General features: G+C 49.7%; 1 protein-coding gene across 1 annotated transcript in view; it reads right to left on the bottom strand.

Moving 5' to 3' along the window:
• Window positions 1-11,137, bottom strand: part of PIGQ (phosphatidylinositol glycan anchor biosynthesis class Q) — a 47,524-nt gene extending 36,387 nt beyond the window's left edge. Inside the window, exons 1-4 of the mRNA XM_074599347.1 lie at window positions 11,121-11,137; window positions 10,714-10,796; window positions 8,656-8,790; window positions 7,960-8,056 (exon numbers count right to left, since the gene is read on the bottom strand). Of these exons, the coding sequence (XP_074455448.1) occupies window positions 7,960-8,056; window positions 8,656-8,790; window positions 10,714-10,796; window positions 11,121-11,137 (332 nt within the window). The remainder of the gene's footprint in view (window positions 1-7,959; window positions 8,057-8,655; window positions 8,791-10,713; window positions 10,797-11,120) is intronic.
• Between the last annotated feature and the right edge of the window lie 9,143 nt (window positions 11,138-20,280).

Consider the following 20,280-nt stretch of genomic DNA (forward strand, 5'->3'; position numbering starts at 1 on the left):
AGGAACGACTGAGGGAGCTGGGGTTGTTTAGCTTGGAGAAGAGGAGGCTGAGGGGAGACCTTATCACCCTCTACAACTACCTGAAAGGAGGTTGTAGAGAGATGGGGGCTGACCTCTTCTCCCTGGTGACAAGTGATAGGATGAGAGGAAACGGGTTCAAGTTATGTCAGGGGAGGTTTGGATTGGATATTAGGAAACATTTTTTCACTGAAAGGGTTATTAACCATTGGAATAGGCTCCCCAGGGAGGTGGTGGATTCACCATCCCTGGAGGTGTTTAAAAAAAGGGTAGGTGGAGCACTTAGGGACATGGTTTAGAAGTGGTTTTTGTCAGGGTAGGTTAATGGTTGGACTTGATGATCTTAAAGGTCCCTTCCAACCTCAGCAATTCTATGATTCTATTCTATGTGTGGGTCGGCTGACATGCTGGAGGGAAGGAATGCCATCCAGAGGGACCTTGACAGGCTGGAGGAGTGGGCCCATGCCAACCTCATGAAGTTCAACAAGACCAAGTACAAGGCCCTCCTTCTGGGTCAGGGCAATCCCAAGCACCAATATAGGCTGGGCAGCAACTGGCTTGAGAGCAGCCCCGAAGAAAAGGACTTGGGGGTGCTGGTGGATGAGAGGTTCCACATGAGCCATCAGTGCGCACTAGCAGCCCAGAAAGCGAATCGTATACTGGGCTGCATCAGGAGAAGCATGGTCAGCAGGTCGAGGGAGGTGATTCTCCCCCCCTACTCCACTCTTGTGAGACCCCACCTGGAGTACTGCCTCCAATTCTGGAGCCCCTACTACAAGAGAGATATGGACGTGCTGGAACGTATCCAGAGAAGGGCCACGAGGATGATCAGAGGGCTGATCTCCTATCACAGGGCATGGTCTCCTATGAACACCGAGTGAGAGGGTTGGGGTTGTTCAGTCTGGAGAAAAGGCAGCTCCGAGGAGACCTTATAGTGGCCTACGAGTATCTTAAGGGGGCCTACAAGAAAGCTGCTGAGGGACTTCTTTGGATGTTGGGTAACGGTAGGACTAGAGGGAAGGGATTAAAACTAGAGATGGGATGATTCAGACTGGATGTTAGGAAGAAGTTCTTCACCATAAGAGTGGTGAGACACTGGAAAGGATCAACCAGAGAGGTGGGGGAAGTCCCATCCCTGGAACTTTTTAAGACCAGGCAGGATGGGGCTCCGAGCAGCCAGATATAGTGGGAGATGTCCTTGCCCATGGCAGGGGGGTTGGAACTAGACGACCTCTAAGGTTCCTTCAAAAACCTAACAATTCTATGATTCCATGATTTCTGAGGCTGCTCCTGGGGAAACTGAGAAAGTGTGTTTTGAGGCTGAAGGTGCCTGGAAAGCCAAGAGCCTCAAGATCTGTGGGGCCATGCAAGCGGTTCCCGAAGAGCTTTAGAACAACCCTCAGTTTTCACTCCTGGCTCTGTGGGTGAGGAGCAATCACCAGACATATGGAAATTTTAGACGATGGTGTAGTGCCAAGTGGAAAAAGGTGTTTTTGAGGCTGAAGGCACCAGGAATGCCCGCAGCCCCAAGGTCTGTGGGGCCACGCAAGCGGTTCCCAGAGAGCTTTAGAACAAGGCACAGTTTTCCCTTCTAGGTCCTTGGGTGTGGGACCAATCCCCAGACATATGGAAATTTTGGACGCTGGCGCTGCGCCAAGTGGGCAAGGGTGGTTTTGAGGCTGAAGGTGCCAGGAAAGCCCGCAGCCCCAGGGTCTGTGTGCCCGTGCAAGCGGTTCCCAAAGAGCTTTAGAACAAGCCACAGTTTTCCCTCCTGGCTCTTTGGGCGTGGGAGCAATCTCTGGAAATATGGAAATTTGGAGGCTGGCCCTGGGAAACATGAGAAAGGATGATTTTGCGGCTGAAGGCGCCAGGAAAGCGAGCAGCCCCAAGGCCTGTGGGGCCATACAAGCTGTTACCAAAGAGCTTTAGAGCAAGATGGAGTTTTCCCTCCCAGTTACTTGGGTGTGGGATTAGTATCCAGACATATGGAAATTTTGGAGGCTGGCGCAGCGCCAAGTGGGCAAGGGTGGTTTTGAGGCTGAAGGCACCTGGAAAGCCTGCAACTCCAAGGTATGGGGGCCAGGCAAGCAGTTCAGAAAGAGCTTTAGAACAAGCCTCATTTTTCACTCCTGGCTCTTTGGGTGTGGGAGCAATCTCCAGACATATGGAAATTTTGGAGTGTGGTGCTGTGCCGAGTGGGCAAGGGTGGTTTTGAGGCTGACGGCTCCAGGAAAGCACACAGCCCCAAGGTTTGTGGGGCCATGCAAGCGGTTCCCAAAGAGCTTTAAAACAAGCCACAGTTTTCCCTATTGGCTCTTTGGGCGTGGGAGGAATCTCCAGACATATGGAAATTTTGGAGGTCGGCCCTGGTGGGCATGAGAAAGGATGATTTTGATGCTGAAGGCGCCAGGAAAGCGTGCAGCCCCAAGGTCTGTGGGGCCATGGAAGCGGTTCCCAAAGAGCTTTAGAACAAGGCACAGTTTCCCCTCCTGGCTCATTGGGCGTGGGAGTAATCTGCAGACATAAGAAATTTGAGTGTCGCGCGGCGCCAAGTGGTAAATGGTGGTTTTGAGTCTGAAGGTGCCAGGAAAGCCTGCAAGCCCAAGGTATGGTGGCCGGCCAATCGGTTCTCAAAGAGATTTAGCACAATCCTCAGTTTTCCCTTTTGGACCTTTTGGGCGTTGGAGCTATCTCAAGTCATATGACAGATTATGGAGACTGGTGTGGTGACAAGTGGGAATTGGTGGTTTTGAGGCTGAAGGTGCCAGGAAAGCCTGCAGTCCAAGGACTGTGGGGCCATGCAAGCGGTTCCCAAAGAGCTTTAGAACAAGGCACAGTTTTCCCTCCTAGCTCCTTGGGTGTGCGACCAATCACCAGACATATGGAAATTTTGGAGGGTGTATGGTGACAGGTGGGAAAAGGTGGTTTTGAGCTGAAGGTGCCAGGAAAGCCCAAAGCCCCAAGGTCTGTGGGGCCATTTAAGCAGTTCCCAGAGAGCTTTAGAACAAGGCACAATTTTCCCTGCTGGCTCTTTGGGCGTGGGAGCAATCGCCAGACATATGGAAATTTTGTAGGGTGTGTGGTGACAGGTGGGCAAGGGTGGTTTTGAGGCTGAAGGCACCTGGAAAGCCTGCAACCCCAAGGTATGGGGACCAGGCAAGCAGTTCAGAAAGAGCTTTAGAACAAGCCACAGTTTTCCCTCCTGGCTCTTTGGGCGTGGGAGCAATCTCTGGAAATATGGAAATTTGAAGGCTGGCCCTGGCGAACATGAGAAAGGATGATTTTGCGGCTGAATGTGCCAGGAAAGCGCGCAGTCCCAAGGCCTGTGGGGCCATACAGGCTGTTACCAAAGAGCTTTAGAGCAAGGTGGAGTTTTCCCTCCCAGTTACTTGGGTGTGGGATTAATATCCAGACATGAAATTTTTTGAGGCTGGCGCAGCGCCAAGTGGGCAAAGGTAGCTTTGAGGGTGAAGGCCCCAGGATAGCCTGCAGCCCCAATGTATAGGGGCCAGGCAAGCAGTTCCCAAAGAGGTTTAGAACAAGGCATGGTTTTTCCTCCTGGCACTTTGGTTGTGGGAGCAATCTCCAGACATCTGGAAATTTTGGAGGCTGGCACTGCGCCATGAGGGAAAGGGTGGTTTTGAGGCTGAAGGCGCCAGGAAAGCCCGCAGCCCCAAGGTCTGTGTGCCCGTGCAAGCGGTTCCCAAAGAGCTTTAGAACAAGGCACAGTTTCCCCTATTGGCTCTTTGGGCATGGGAGTAATCTCCAGACATATGAAATTTTTTGAGTGTCGCGCGGCGCCAAGTGGGAAAAGGTGGCTTTGAGGCTGAAGGCAGCAGGAAAGCCTGCAACCCCAAGGTATAGGGGCCGGGTAAGCAGTTCCCAAAGAGCTTTAGACCAAGCCACAGTTTTCCCTCCTGGCCCTATGGGTCTGGGAGCAATCTCCAGACAGAGGAAAGATTTTGGAGGCTCGTGTGGTGCCAAGTGGGCAAGGGTCATTTTGAGGCTGAAGTCACCAGGAAAGCCTGCAGCCCCCAGGTCTGTGGGGCCATGCAAGCGGTTCCCAAAGAGCTTTAGAACAAGGCACAGTTTCCCCTCCTAGCTCCTTGGGCGTGGGAGTAATCTGGAGACATAAGAAATTTTTTGAGTGTCGCGCAGCGCCAAGTGGTAAATGGTGGTTTTGAGTCTGAAGGTGCCAGGAAAGCCTGCAAGCCCAACGTATGGCGGCCGGCCAATCGGTTCTCAAAGAGGTTTAGCACAATCCTCAGTTTTCCCTTTTGGACCTTTTGGGCGTTGGAGCTATCTCAAGTCATATGACAGATTATGGAGACCGGTGTGGTGCCAAGTGGGAATTGGTGGTTTTGAGGCTGAAGGCAGCAGGAAAGCCCGCAGCCCCAAGGTCTGTGGGGCCATGCAAGCGGTTCCCAAAGAGCTTTAGAACAAGGCACAGTTTTCCCTCCTAGCTCCCTGGGTGTGCGACCAATCACCAGACATATGGAAATTTTGGAGGGTGTTGGTGACAGGTGGGAAAAGGTGTTTTTGAGCTGAAGGTGCCAGGAAAGCCCAAAGCCCCAAGGTCTGTGGGGCCATTTAAGCAGTTCCCAGAGAGCTTTAGCACAAGGCACAATTTTCCCTGCTGGCTCTTTGGGCGTGGGAGCAATCGCCAGACATATGGAAATTTTGGAGTCTGGTGCTGCGCCAAGTGGGCAAGGGTGGTTTTGAGGCTGAAGGCACCTGGAAAGCCTGCAACCCCAAGGTATGGGGGCCAGGCAAGCAGTTCAGAAAGAGCTTTAGAACAAGCCTCAGTTTTCCCTCCTGGCTCTTTGGGTGTGGGAGCAATCTCCAGACATATGGAAATTTTGGAGTGTGGTGCTGCGTGAAGTGGGCAAGGGTGGATTTGAGGCTGAAGGTGCCAGGAAAGCGCGTAGCCCCAAGGTCTGTGGGGCCATGCAAGCGTTTCCCAAAGAGATTCAGAACAAGCCTCAGTTTTTCCTCTTGGCTCTTTGGGCGTGGGAGCAATCTCCAGATATATGGAAATTTTGGAAGAGTTCTCGGCGCCAGTGGGCAGGGGGGGTTTTGATCCTGAAGGCGCCAGGAAAGCCTGGAGCCGCAAGGTCTGAGGGGCCATGCAAGCGGTTCCCAAAGTGCTTTAGAAAAAGCCAAAGTTTTCTCTACTGGCTCGTTGGCAGTGGGAGAAATCTCCTGAGTTACGGAAGTTTTGGAGGCTGGCACAGCACCAAGTGGCATAGGGCGGTTCTGAGCCTGAAGGCGGCAGGAAAACCCGCAGCCCCAAGGTCTGTTTGGCCATGGAAGCAGTTCCCCAAGAGCTTTAGGGCAAGCCTCAGTTTTCCCTGTTGGCTCTTTGGGCATGGGAGCAATCTCCAGACATGTGGAATTTTTGAGTCTGGCGGAGAGCCAAGTGGGCAAGGGTGGTTTTGAGGTTGAAGGCACCTGCAAAGCCTGTAGCCCCAAGGTCTGTGGTCCAGGCAAGCAGTTCTGAAACATTGGAGGATTTCTAGTACATAGGGGTCATCCTGTGAACACTCGAAGCACCAAAGAATTGCTAACAACTATGTAGGCCTTGGGAGTTTGAAGGTTATGTGAAGACATTGTTGCGATATTAGAGATGCTGAGACAAACAAGATATGAGAAAGTGTGCTAAACTCAGCGTGCAAAATGCCGAACTTGTCCCAGGATATAGGAGGGGTGATTGTTCGCGTGGACAGATGTTTTAAGCAAATTATAATATGTTGCTTACTGCATGTACAGCTCGTGCAACCAATCAGCAAATTGTCGGCGCGTGATGTGGAATCAGAACGTCTATAATAACAGAGCTATCTGTGCAATAAAGTGGCGTTAATCTGATCATATTGGTCGTAGTGTTATTGTCTGAGCCTTCCGTGCCGACAACTTGCGCCCGAACAGGGACCCTCAGATCGGTGTTGGGATCAGCGAATAGCCGATGAGCAACCGACGGACGGAGGGGGTGGAAGAAGCCGGTCAATAAGTGAGTGCTGCCTTGGCACTCGGGAAGACGCTAGCGCATCAAGTTAGGGAATCTCGCTCTGGCCAAGCGAGCGGCCGGGGAGGAGTTGGGGTCTACGCTCTCCAAAGAAGAAGAGGCGGTAGTTAAGCTCCTCCAACATATACTCTCTACGAGAGGATTGAAGTATGATACGCCTACCTTAAAGGTGCTCTTATCATGGGCACGGGATAAAGGACTTATTCCCACTGTTGCTGACGCTTTTGCTCAAGATATGTGGGCTAAAATAGGAGCGGTGTTGTAGGATGAAGTAAGTAAAGGATCCAAGGAGGCGGAGAAACTCTCCACTGTATGGAGGTTAGTATCAGAGACTTTGAAAAGAATGCAGGCAGAACGTGCTGCGGCCGCTTCTGCCTTTGCAGCATTAACACCCGGAGTTAAGGATGTTTCCCCCACAAGCCTTTCTTTTAGGGGATCGCCAGAAGCTGCCATCCCTCAACCCCGGGGCTGCAGAATAACACAGGGGAATGTAGCAAGTCGTGCCGTTACTGCCCCGAGCCAGCCTTCTCCTGTTACAGACCCTCTTGAGACAGCTGCTTATGAAAGTGGAAAAGAGGAAGAAACTAAATTTCCTCCTCCCCCTCCCAAAGACACTGTTGTCAAAAGTACCGAAGGAGACCCCCCTGAGGATTCCAGGGATCAGCCAATGCCGTACCCTCCTCTGCCGCCCTCTACTCTGCCATCACCTGGCAGCAGCACTAGAGTACCACCTGGTGGACTGACAGACCATCAATTCTGGGAGTTGTTAAAAAAGTTGGAAGCGTTGGAAGCTCATCTAGACGATCAATCCAGTTTACGAGCTCCTCCAGCTTACCCTGCTCCTTTGCCACTGCCTCATCATGCCTTGTCGTGGCTGCCATCGTCGGGATTTGAGGGGGGTGGGGGAGCGGTAGGAGGGGAGAAAGAATTGAAAAACCGATGGAGGGGAGTAATTAGAGACGAGGCAATTGAGGTCATGTTTCTTGAGCCTATGGCGTTTCCGGTGTTTGCTAATGCGGAGGGTGGAAAGGATTGGGAACCGTTTGATTGGAAATTGTTAAAGGAGGCGAAACAGGCTGTTAGTCAATATGGACTAGGCTCTCCCTATACTAGGGCTATGGTGGAGCATTTATTTACTGCAAATTTACTCACACCACGTGATTCAAAGCAGATTTCTCAAATGTTGCTCACCCCTTCTCAGCAGTTGCAGTTTTTCAGTGTGTGGCAGAACCTATGTGATCAGGCTGGTGCCACCCCACATCCTCAAGGTGATCCTTTGTATGGGGTACAGACACAGATGTTAATGGGGACGGGACCTTACGTTCGAACTGATTGGCAAGCTAATTTTGCTGTGGAGGTTTTGCAACTCAGTCAACAGCTAGCTCACAGGGCTTTGTTGGGATTAGAGGGGAAAAAAACCCTCCTGCTTTTACAAATGTTCGCCAAGGACCTACGGAGCCTTATTCTGGGTTTGTTGATAGATTGCATGTCGCCATTTCTCTCACCCTGACCTTGATGAGACCATGAAGGCGAAGTTTTTAGACTTGCTTTTGATAATGCGAACGATAAAACCAAGAAAGCTCTTAGTACCCTACCTCGAGGCAGTACCACTGCTCAGCTGCTGGAAACAGCAGAACGGGTGCTTTCCCAAGAACAGGCTATGGTTATGGCTGCTGCTGTTGGAGTGGCAGTACGTCCGTTGGTGCAACAGCAATCAAAAGGAAAATGTAATAATAATGATAAGAAATGTTATAATTGTGGAAAATCAGGTCATTTTCATAAAGAGTGCAGAAACGCAAGTAAGGGACAAGCAAGCGGGCAAGTAAGCTCCCCACGTCAGAGTGGAGGTAGATGGTGTGTGAATTGTCTAAGCGCCACCCATAATTCTGCGGAGTGTAGGCGATCGGGAAACCAGGTACCGAGCACAATGCGTCCTCCTCACGCTATGACACAAGTACAGGAGGCGGTACAGGGCGTCTGGACTGTTGCGCCACCGCAGGAAGCACGGGAATGGACCTGGCAACAGCGGTAGATACCACTTTAGTCACAACGGCGGTCACTCTAATTGATTCAGATCAGCTAGGACTGCTGGGCCATGGACTGAGTGCTCTGTTAATTGGGCGCTCCTCCGTGTCCCGTCAGGGCATTTTTATTGTACCGAGCCTTATTGATGCTGATTATACAGGGATTATAAAGATTATGGTATATATGCTGACCCCCCCGATTACCATTCCTCAGGGGTCAAAAATTGCACAATTGATACTATTTCGATTAATGGTCCCCAGGTGGCTGCCAAAACAGAGCGGTGCCGGAGGTTTTGGCTCAACAGGGTCTCCTGATGTCTTGTTAGCTATTGATATTGCACGAGGCAAGCCTGAAGAAAAGGTGGTTGTGACGCATCCTTCAGGATCGTCTATTACCCTGATAGACACAGGTTGATAGACACAGGTGCTGATGTTACCATTGTGACTATTTCTAGCTGGCCATCAGCGTGGCCCCTTGTTCCTGCTGCGATGAGTGTAGTTGGAGTAGGGGGTCCACAAAGGACAACGATCAGCCAAACTTTAGTTTCTTTTACATTTATGGATAGAACCGTAGTCTCAGTCAAGCCATACGTGATGCAGCTACCTGTCGCCTTGATAGGTAGAGATGTGCTTTCTCAGCTTGGGGCTCGACTTGTGACATCGCCTTTTCAGGAATGGTCACGGTCGAGCAGCCAACATTGAAGCTCACCTGAACCACTACAACTCCTGTGTGGGTGGACCAGTGGCCGCTAAAAGAGGATCGGCTGCATATTGTTCAAATGTTAGTACAGGAACAGTTGGAGGCAGGTCATATTGTACCCTCAACAAGCCCTTGGAATACCCCTATTTTTACTATTCCAAAAAAAAATCAGGAAAATGGCGCCTATTACATGATCTCCGAGCCATTAATGCAGTAATGCAGGATATGGGGGCATTACAGCCAGGTTTACCATCACCTGCGATGATACCAAAAGAATGGAATTTGTTTATTGTAGATTTAAAAGATTGTTTCTTTACTATACCGTTGCATCCGGAAGATGCAGAAAAATTTGCCTTTTCCGTGCCATCAACAAATAAGAAAGAACCAGCTAAGCGGTATCATTGGGTTGTTCTGCCACAAGGAATGAAGAATTCTCCCACCTTGTGTCAAATGTTTGTGGCCTGGGCCTTACGTCCGTTTAGGGAAAATAATCCGTTTTTGCTTGTATGTCATTATATGGATTATATTTTAGTGGCAGGCCCAAATTTGGATGTTGAAGCAACCTTGAAGGAGTTAACTGAAACAGTAGAGCAAAAGGGTCTGAAAATTGCTCCTGAAAAGGTACAAAAGAACGCACCATGGCACTATTTAGGTTGGATTATTACTCAAAGTACTGTTAAGCCTCAAAAGATTCAGCTAACGACCAAAATTAAAACTTTAATGGATGTACAGAAATTAATAGGAGATATTCAATGGGTGTGATCTGTATCCAGTATCACCAATGATGACCTGGCTCCTCTGATGTCATTGCTAGGCACCTCTACACAGGCTGAAGTTTGTCGGCAACTCTCACCAACTCAAGAAAAGGCTTTAGATTTCACAGTTCAAAAAATCATGACTGGGTGCACGCAACGCTTGACGACAGGAGTTCCCCTACAATTGATTGTGATAAATTGTGGGTCTGGCAGAGAACATTTGGTAGGCTTGTTAGTGCAACAGGTCTACTGTACGGTGTCTATAATAGAATGGGTTTTTCTATCTTACCAACCTAAGAATACTGTCTGCACTCGTATAGAAATGTTTGCAAACCTTATTATAAAAGGCAGACTTCGTATCGTTGACTTAACTGGACGTGAGCCGGGGGTTATATATGTTCCAATTACCCAGAATTATCTGGATTGGCTTCTCTCTTCCTCAGAGGTTTTACAATATGCATTAGCGGATTTTTCCGGACAGATAACTAATGCGTACCCACCAATGAAACTTTTGCCATTAATTCGAAATCAAACTTTTGAAGAGAATCCACGACGTTCGAATTCTCCGGTGTCTGGACTCACGGTATTTACAGATGCCGGAAAGAAATCAAAAAGGGCAGCGGTTACCTGGTGCCTTAACGGACAATGGCACTCCAAAGTACTAAATGGTGTTTTACAAGATTCTTTACAGACTTTAGAACTACGGGCAGTGGTGTGGGCTTTTCAAAACTGGCAGAATGAACCGATTAATGTTGTTTCAGATTCTATGTATGTTGTCGGTACTGTTATGAAACTGGAACGATTGATGCTTTGATCTCTTCGAAATTCTCTCTTATATTAGTTATTGTTACAATTGTTACATTTGTTAAATCAGAGAACGTATCCTTATTTTATAGTGCACATACGTAGCCATCAGCCTGATTATGGCCTGGCCATTGGTAATAACTGTGCTGACCATTTGGTTGCAGCAACCTGGGAGAACCGTCAAACCAACTTATTTGAACAAGCTCGAGTGTCTCATGAATTTTTTCATCAATCGGCTAGAGTATTAGCGAGGCAGTTTAATTTACTTATTTCTGAGACACGTGGCATTGTGCAAACCTGTCCGGATTGCCAAGGAAATGGTTTTGGGCTTGGCCTAGGCGTGAACCCATGTGGGTTCCATTCCTTGCAATTACGGCAAATGGATGTTACCCATGTTCCTGAGTTTGGATGGCTCAAATATGTCCATATAAGCATTGACATCTATTCGCACGCCATCTGGGCCACAGCACAAACTGGAGAAACAGCCAAACATGTTATTAAGCATATGTGTGCAGCTATAGCACTTTTGGGGGTACCCCAGGAAATTAAAACCAGTAACGGACCTGCCTATGTTTCTCAACGATTTGCTAAATTCTGTACTCTATGGGGTATACGTAAACATACTGGAATTCCTCATTCTCCCATGGGACAGGCCATAGTCAAGCGTGCACACACTACGCTGAAGGCGCTTTTGCAAAAACAAAAAGGGGGAGAAATTACCTCTTCTCCTGCAGAACGCCTTGCAAAAGCTTTATATGTATTGAACTATTTGCGGTTAACTGGAGAACATGACTCACCTCCGATAGTGATTCATCACATGTCATTACGGTCTGGTTTGCAAGCAACCACACCAGTATGGGTACAGTATAAGGATTTGCAATCAGGGCAATGGAAGGGTCCAGTGGAGATAAAAATGATTGGTCGCGGATATGCTTGTGTTTTGACAGATCAAGGTCCAAGATGGGTACCAGCACGTTGGATTAAGCCGTGGAGGGAACCTAAAACGCAAGAGAGTGGAACACGAGATGGTGATGTGACCAAGTGAACTCACCACTCTGGCTCTCGCAGGCTTGGCAACTGTCATATGTCCAGCTTGTAGAGAGTGTGAACCATGGGTTCTTTGCGAGTGTAACGAGTGCAAGAAACAGCTTTATCAATGTGCCGGATTAGCAGGGTTTTGGTGTTCGGCTTGCCTGGAAGTTCAGTATGCAAGAATACAACAGGCTGTTCGTGTAGCCATTTTAACAGGGCATGACGTCGACGAGAATCATAATCATCGGTTAGCTTGGGAAACACGTTGTTGGATTAGAGCAATTTGGAAGTATCAGGATAACTATGATCCTTTAGTAGTCAAGTATAGCAAAGACGTTTTAATACCCCGCATTTGGAAGGTAAAACTGGAAGAGTGGGAGAAAACAAAGAAAAAGTGTGCAAGGTGATTTGGTTGGAAGCAAAAGGGAAAACCATAACGGCAACATGGGTTGGATAATTGGGATAATGATTATTGGTTTAGTGGGATCGGGAGTGGAAGGTATTACAAACATATCCTCTAGACAGAACATATGGGTAACATGGGCAAATCAGACAGGCAACTCGGCCTTTTGCTTATCCATGGCCACTCCATCAGATCCTTTCTGAACATGTTTGATTGGTTTTCCATTCCTGCGATTGGAGGATTTTGAAGGCTACGTATTCCAAGTCAATTTAACAAATAGTTCGCTGTTAGAATCAGAGCAGGTTAACGTCACTTGTAACCTGTCGCGAGGATTTGCAGACAACTCTTGGTGTCCAGAAGGAGTAGGACCCCTATTTCAAGGTAATCTCATTGATCATTTAAACTGATCATTTCCTCTCCCTTTGCAGGAATTGGATCTTTTGGGGTCACTTCCAGCAGTGGGACATCATGCTGGAAATAATACTGGCAGGCATATTGGCAACTTTAGCTTAAGATACATTGAATTGGGAGGGCAAAATCCAGTATTATATAGAGATTATAGATTTAATATGACAGGTGCCTTCACTGGTATGCAAAATGTTACTCCCACTGCTTCATTTATTAAGAGTAATTATTGTCAAAATGGAGGTGCTGACCTAGGACTGTCGTTTGGAGGGATTTGGAATAATGCATCTTTTCCTAAGCTACTTCCACCTGGATATTTTTTGATATGTGGAGACCGAGCTTGGGGAGGCATCCCTAGTTGTTCAGTAGGAGGACTGTGTTATTTAGGCAGACTTACCTTGTTTGCTCCTGACAGGATTAGTCTTATTAGTCTTAGGAACCAGTCACGGCGATCGCGACAAACGATTACTGATTTTAACCCTGAGTGCAGTGACCACATCGAGTTTTGGGATCGCCCGTCAAAAATTTTTGCAGGCTTTTTAGCTCCAGGTGTGGCTGCAGACAAGGCTTTAACGGATCTAGAAAAGTTAGCCTGTTGGAGTATAAAACAGTTTAACCTGACTTCTGAGATGATTTCTGCTTTATTAACAGATGCTGATAGTATACGACATGCTGTGCTGCAGAATTGTGCTGCCATTGATTTTTTGTTGTTAGCACAAGGCCATGGTTGTGAGGATTTTGAAGGGATGTGTTGTATGAATTTGTCTGATCACTCACGTTCCATTCATGACCACTTAGCCCAGTTACAGCACAATATGCATAAGCTCACTCAGGGTCATTCATGGTTGGAGCAATTGTTTAATTCTTGGGGACTGGCTGGCAGGGTACATGATTTGTTGAAACAGGGCCTTGTAATTTTGATTGTTGTAATGATACTGCTGATCATTTTACCATGTTTGTTTTATTGTCTACAAAGATCTTTAGAAGTGTCTACAGAAAAAATGTTTTCAGGTGCTTGGATTGTTCAAAAACAAAAAGGGGGATCTGTGGGAGGATTTTTAGTACAAAGAGGTCATCCTGTGAACACTCCAAGTACCAAAGAATTGCTAACAACTATGCAGGCCTTGTGAGTTTGAACGTTCTGTGAAAACATTGTAGCAACATTAGAAATGCTGAGACAAACAAGATATGAGAAAGTGTGCTGAACTCAGCGTGCGAAATGCCGAACTTGTCCCAGGAAATAGGAGGGGTGATTGTTCGCGTGGACAGATGTGTTAAGCCAACTATAATATGTTGCTTACTGCATGTACAGCTCTTGCAACCAATCAGCAAATTGTCGGCGCGTGATGCAGAATCAGAACGTCTATAATAACAGAGCTATCTGTGAAATAAAGTGGCATTAACACGATCATATTGGTCGTAGTGTTATTGTCTGAGCCTTCCACGTCAACAACCAAAGAGCTTTAGAAAAAGCCTCAGTTTTCCCTCCTGGCTCTTTGGTTGTGGGAGCAGTCTCCAGACATATGGAAATTTTGGAGGCTGGCGCAGCGCCAAGTGGGAAAGGGTGGTTTTGAGGCTGAAGGCGCAAGGAAAGTCGCCAGCCCCAGGGTCTGTGGGGACATGCAAGCGGTTCCCAAAGAGCTTTAGAAGAAGCCACAGTTTTCCCTCCTGGCTCATTGGGCGTGGGAGCAATCTCCAGACATATGGAAATCTTGGAGGCTGTCACGGGGCCAGTTGGGAAAGGGTGGTTTTGAGGCTGAAAGCAGTAGGAAAGCCCGCAGCCCCAAAGTCTGTGGGGCCATGCAAACGGTTCCAAAAGTGCTTTAGAATAAGCCCCAATTTTCCCTGCTGGCTCTTTGGCTGTGGGAGCAATCTCCAGACATATGGAAATTTTGGAGGCTGTTGCGGCGCCAAGTGGGAAAGGGTGGTTTTGAGGCTGAAGGCACCGGGAAAGCCCGCAGTGCCAGGTCTGTGGGGCTATGCAAGCGGTTTCTAAAGAGGTTTTGAATAAGACACTGTTTTCCCTCCTGGCTCTTTGGGTGTGGCTGCAATCTCCAGACATATAGAAATTTTGGAGGCTGGCGAGGCGCCAAGTAGGCATGGGTGCTTTTGAGGCTGAAGGCAGCAGGAAAGCCTGAAGCCCCCAGGTCTGTGGGGCTACACACGCAGTTCCCAAAGAGCTTTAGAAGAAGCCACAGTTTTCCCTCCTGGCTCATTGGGCGTGGGAGCAATCTCCAGACATATGGAAATTATGGAGCCTGTTGCGGCGCCAAGTGGGAAAGGGTTGTTTTGAGGCTGAAGGGATCAGGAAAGCCTGCAGCCCCAGGTCTGTGGGGCTATGCAAGCGGTTCGCAAACAGGTTTAGAATAATCCGCAGTTTTCCCTGCTGGCTCTTTGGGCGTGGGAGCAATCTCCAGACATATGTAAATTTTGGAGGCTGGCGCGGCACCAAGTCGGAAAGGGTGCTTTTGAGCCTGAAGGTGCCAGGAAAGTCCGCAGTCCCAAGGGCTGTGGGGCCATGCAAGCAGTTCCCAAAGATCTTTAGAAAAAGCCACAGTTTTCCCTCGTGGCTCTTTGAGCGTGGACTCAGGCTCAAGACATATGGAAATTTTGGAGGCTGGCGCGGCGCCAAGTAGGCATGGGTGCTTTTGAGGCTGAAGGCAGCGGGAAAGCCCGCAGCCCCAAGGGCTGTGGGGCCATGCAAGAGGTTCCCAAAGAGCTTTAGAGGAAGCCACAATTTTCCATCCTGGCTCTTTGGGCTTTGGATCAATCTCCCGGCATATGGAAATTTTGGAGGCTGTCATGGTGCCAGTGGGGAAAGGGTGGTTTTGAGGCTGAAAGCAGCAGGAAAGCCCGCAGCCCCAAGGTCTGTGGGGCCGTGCAAACGGTTCCGAAAGCGTTTTAGAATGAGCCCCAATTTTCCCTCCTGGCTCTTTGGGCGTGGGAGCAATCTCCAGACATATGGAAATTTTGGAGGCTGGCGCGGTGCCAAGTGGGAAAGGGTGCTTTTGATCCTGAAGGTGCCAGGAAAGTCCGCAGTCCCAAGGGCTGTGGGGCCATGCAAGCAGTTCCCAAAGATCTTTAGAAAAAGCCACCGTTTTCCCTCCTGGCTCTTTGAGCGTGGGATCAGGTTCCAGACATATGGAAATTTTGGAGGCTGGCGCAGCACCAAGTGGGAAAGGGTGGTTTTGAGGATGAAAGCAGCAGGAAAGCCTACAGCCCCAAGGTCTGTGGGGCCATGGAAGCGGTTCCCAAAGAGCTTTAGAAGAAGCCACAGTTTTCCCTTCTCGCTCTTTGGGCGTGGCAGCAAACTCCAGACATATGGAAATTTTGGAGGCTGACGTGGCACCAAGTGTGAAAGGGTGTTTTTTAATCTGACGGCGCCAGGAAAACCTGCAGCACCTAGGTCTATGGGGCCATGCAAGCAGTTCCCAATGAGCTTTAGAATAAGCCGCAGTTTTCCCTCCTGGCTCTTTGGGCGTGGGAGCAATGTCCAGACATATGGAAATTTTGGAGACTGCCGCGGCACCAAGTGGGAAAGGGTGGTTTTGAGGCTGAAGGCACCGGGAAAGCCCGCAGCGCCGGGTCTGTGGGGCTATGCAAGCGGTTCCCCAAAAGATTTAGAACAAGGCATAGTTTTCCCTGCTGGCTTGTTGGGTGTGTGAGAAAGGGCCAGACATATGGAAATTTTGGAAGCTGGAGTGGCGCAAATGAGAAATGGTGGTTTTGAGGCTGAAGGCAGCAGGCAAGCCCGTAGCCCCAAGGTCTGTGGGGCCATGCAAGCGGTTCCCAGAGAGCTTTAGAAAAAGCCAGATTTTTCCCTCCTGGCTCTTTTGGCGTGGGAGCAATCTGCAGACATACGGAAATTTTAGAGTCTGGCGCAGCGCCAAGTGGGAAAGAGTGGTTTTTTAGGCTGAAGGCACCGGGAAATCCCACAGTCCCAGGTCTGTGGTGCTATGGAAGCGGTTCGCAAAGAGGTTTAGAACAAGCCGCATTTTACCCCTCTGGCTCTTTGGGCGTGGGAGGAATGTCCAGACATATGGACAATTTGGAGGCTGGCACGGCAGCAAGTGGGAAAGGGTGGTTTTGAGATGAAGGTGCCAGGAAAGCCCAAAGCCCCAAGGTCTGTGGGGCTATTTAAGCAGTTCCCAAAGAGCTTTAGAACAAGGCACAATTTTCCCTCCTGGCTCTTTTGGGTGTGGAAGAGATCATCAGACATATGGAAATATTGGAAGCTGGCGCGGCACCAAGTGGGAAAGGATGATTTTTTAGGCTGAAGGCACCAGGAAAGACCACAGCCCCAGGTCTGTGGGGCTATGCAAGCGGTTCGCAAAGAGGTTTAGAATAATCCGCAGTTTTCCCTCCTGGCTCTTTGGGTGTGGGAGCAATGTCCAGACATATGTAAATTTTGGAGGCTGGCGTGTCACAAAGTGTGAAAGGGTGCTTTTGAGGCTGAAGGCGCCAGAAAAGCCCGTAGCTGCAACGTCTGTGGGGCCATGGAAGCGGTTCACAAAGAGCTTTAGAACAAGCCAGAGTTTTCTCTCCTGGCTCGTTTGATGTGGGAGAAAGCACCAGCCATATGGAAATTTTGGAATCTGGCGTAGCGCAAATGGGAAATGGTGGTTTTGAGGCTGAAGGCAGCAGGAAAACTTGTAGCCCCAAGGTCTGTGGGGCCATGCAAGCGGTTCCCAGAGAGCTTTAGAAGAAGCCAGAGTTTTCCCTCCTGGCTCTTTGGGCGTGGGAGCAATCTCCAGACATATGGAAATTTTGTAGGCTGAGGCGATGCCAAGTGGGAAAGGTCGTTTTTAGGCTGGAGGCGCCAAAAAAGCCTGCAGCCCCAAGGTCTGTGGGGCCAGGGAAGCAGTTCCCAAAGAGCTTTAGAAGAAGCATCATTTTTCCCTTCTGGCTCTTTGGGCGTGGGAGGAAACTCTAGACATGGAAATTTTGGAGGCTGGCGCGGCACCAAGTGGGCAAGGGTGGTTTTGAGGCTGAAGGCAGCAGGAAAGCCTGCAGCCCCAAGGGCTGTGGGGCCATGCAAAAGGTTCCCGAAGAGCATTACAAAGCATCACATTTTTCCTTCCTGGCTGTTTGGGCGTGGGAGCAATCTCCAGACACATGGAAATTTTGGAGGCTGGCGTGGCACCAGGTGGGAAAGGGTGGTTTTGAGCTTGAAGGCACCAGGAAAGCCCGCAGCCCCAAGGTCTGTGGGGCCATGGAAACGGTTCCGAAAGAGCTTTAGAACAAGCCAAAGTTTTCCTTCCTGGCTCATTGGGCGTTGGAGCAATCTCCAGACATATGGAAATTTTGGAGGCTGTCAAGGGGCCAGTTGGGAAAGGGTGGTTTTCAGGCTGAAAGCAGTAGGAAATCTCGCAGCCCCAAGGTCTGTGGGGCCACGCAAGCGGCTCACAAAGACTTTTACGACAAGCCACAGTTTTCCCTCCTGACTCCTTGGGCGTGGAAGCAATCGCAAGACATATGTAATTTTTGGAGTTTGACGCGGGTCCAAGAGGGAAAATGTGTTTTGAGGCTGAAAGCAGCAGGAAACCCCGCAGCCCCAAGGTCTGTGCGGCCATGTAAACGGTTCCCAAATAGTTTTAGAGCAAGGGACTCTTTTCCCTCCTGGCTTTTTGGGCGTGGGAACAATGGACAGACATACGGAAATCTTGGAGGCTGGCGCGGCACCAAGTGGGCAAGGGTGGTTTTGAGGCTGAAGGCAGCAGGAAAGCCTGCAGCCCCAAGGGCTGTGGGGCCATGCAAAAGGTTCCCGAAGAGCATTACAAAACACCACATTTTTCCCTCCTTGCTGTTTGGGCGTGGGAGCAATCTCCAGACACATGGAAATTTTGGAGGCTGTTGCGGCGCCAAGTGGGAAAGGGTGGTTTTGAGGCTGAAGGCATCGGGAAAGCCCGCAGTGCCAGGTCTGTGGGGCTATGCAAGCGGTTTCCAAAGAGGTTTTGAATAAGCCACTGTTTTCCCTCCTGGCTCTTTTGGTGTGGCTGCAATCTCCAGACATATGGAAATTTTGGAGGCTGGCGCGGTGCCAAGTAGGCATGGGTGCTTTTGAGCCTGAAGGCACGGGGAAAGCCCGCAGCGCCAGGTCTGTGGGGCTATGCAAGCGGTTCCCAAGGAACTTTAGAAGAAGCCACAGTTTACCCTCCTGGCTCATTGGGCGTGGGAACAATCTCCAGACATATGGAAATTTTGGAGGCTGGCACGGTGCCAAGTGGGAAAGGGTGGTTTTGAGGATGAAAGCAGCAGGAAAGCCTGCAGCCCCCAGGTCTGTGGGGCTATGCAAGCGGTTCCCAAAGAGATTTAGAACAAACCATAGTTTTCCCTCCTGGCTCCTTGGGCGTGGGAGAAAGCTCCAGACATATGGAAATTTTGGAGGTTCAGGCAGTGCCAAGTGGGAAAGGGTGGTTTTGACGCTGACGGTGCCAGGAAAACCTGCAGCCCCAAGGTTTGTGAGGCCATGCAAGCGGTTCCCAAAGAGCTTTAGAAGAAGCCACAGTTTTCCCTCCTGGATTCTTGAGCGTGGCAGCAATCTCCAGACATATGCAAATATTGGAGGCTGGCGCAGCGCCAAGTGGGAAAGAGTCGTTTTTTAGGCTGAAGGCACCGGGAAATCCCACAGCCCAAGGTCTGTGGGGCTATGGAAGCGTTTTGCAAAGAGGTTTAGAATAAGCCGCATTTTTCCCTCCTGGCTCTTTGGGCGTGGGAGCAATTTCCAGATATATGGAAATTTTGGAGACTGGCACGACACCAAGTGGGTAAGGGTGGTTTTCAGCCTGAAGGCGCCAGAAAGTCCGCAGTCCCAAGGGCTCTGGGGCCATGCAAGCTGTTCCCAAAGATACAAAATTTGGAAGCTGGTGTGGCGCAAAGAGGAACGTGTGGTTTTGAGGCTGAAAGCAGCAGAAAAGCCCGCAGCCCCATGGTCTGTGGGCCCACGAAAGCGGTTCCCAATCAGCTTTAGGACAAGCCACAGTTTTCCCTCCTGGCTTTTTGGGCGTGGCAGCAATCGCCAGACCTATGGTAATTTTGGAGGCTGCCGCGGCACCAGGTGGGAAAGGGTTGTTTTAAGGCTGAAGGCACCGGGAAAGCCCGCAGCGCCAGGTCTGTGGGGCTATGCAAGCGGTTCCCAAAGCGGTTTTGAATAAGCCAGTTTTCCGTCCTGGCTCTTTGGGCGTGGGAGTAATCTCCAGAGACATGGAAATTTTGGAGGATGGCGCGGCGCAAAGTGGGAAAGGTTGGTTTTGAGGCTGAAAGCAGCAGGAAAGCCTGGAGCCCCTAGGTCTGTGGGGCCATGCAAGCGGTTCCCAAACAGCTTTAGAAGAAGCCACAGTTTTCCCTCCTGGCTCTTTGGGCGTGGGGTCAGTCTCCAGACATCTGGAAATTTTGGAGGCTGGCGCGGTACAAAGTGGGAAAGCGTGGTTTTGAGCCTGAAGGCGCCAGGAAAGTCCGCAGTCCCAAGGGCTGTGGGGCCATGCAAGCAGTTCCCAAAGATCTTCAGAAAAAGCCACAGATTTCCCTTCTCACTCTTTGAGTGTGGGATCAGGTTCCAGACATATGGAAATTTTGGAGGCTGGCGCGGCACCAAGTGGGAAAGGGTGGTTTTGAGGATGAAAGCAGCAGGAAAGCCTACAGCCCCAAGGTCTGTGGGGCCATGCAATTGGTTCACATAGAGCTTTAGAAGAAGCCACAGTTTTCCCTTCTCGCTCTTTGGGCGTGGCAGCAAACTCCAGACATATGGAAATTTTGGAGGCTGACGTGGCACCAAGTGTGAAAGGGTGTTTTTTAGTCTGACGGCGCCAGGAAAACCTGCAGCACCTAGGTCTATGGGGCCATGCAAGCAGTTCCCAATGAGCTTTAGAATAAGCCGCAATTTTCCCTCCTGGCTCTTTGGGCGTGGGAACAATGTCCAGAGAGACATGGAAATTTTGGAGGCTGGCACGGCACCAAGTGGGAAAGGGTGGTTTTGAGATGAAGGCAGCAGGAAAGCCTACAGCCCCAAGGTCTGAGGGGCCATGCAAGTGGTTCCCAAAGAGCTTTAGAAGAAGCCACAGTTTTCCCTCCTGGCTCTTTGGGCGTTGGAGAAATCTCCAGACATCTGGAAATTTTGG

This window comes from Larus michahellis, chromosome 8 (genome assembly GCF_964199755.1).
Source record: "Larus michahellis chromosome 8, bLarMic1.1, whole genome shotgun sequence".
In the NCBI taxonomy this organism is placed as follows: Eukaryota; Metazoa; Chordata; class Aves; order Charadriiformes; family Laridae; genus Larus; species Larus michahellis.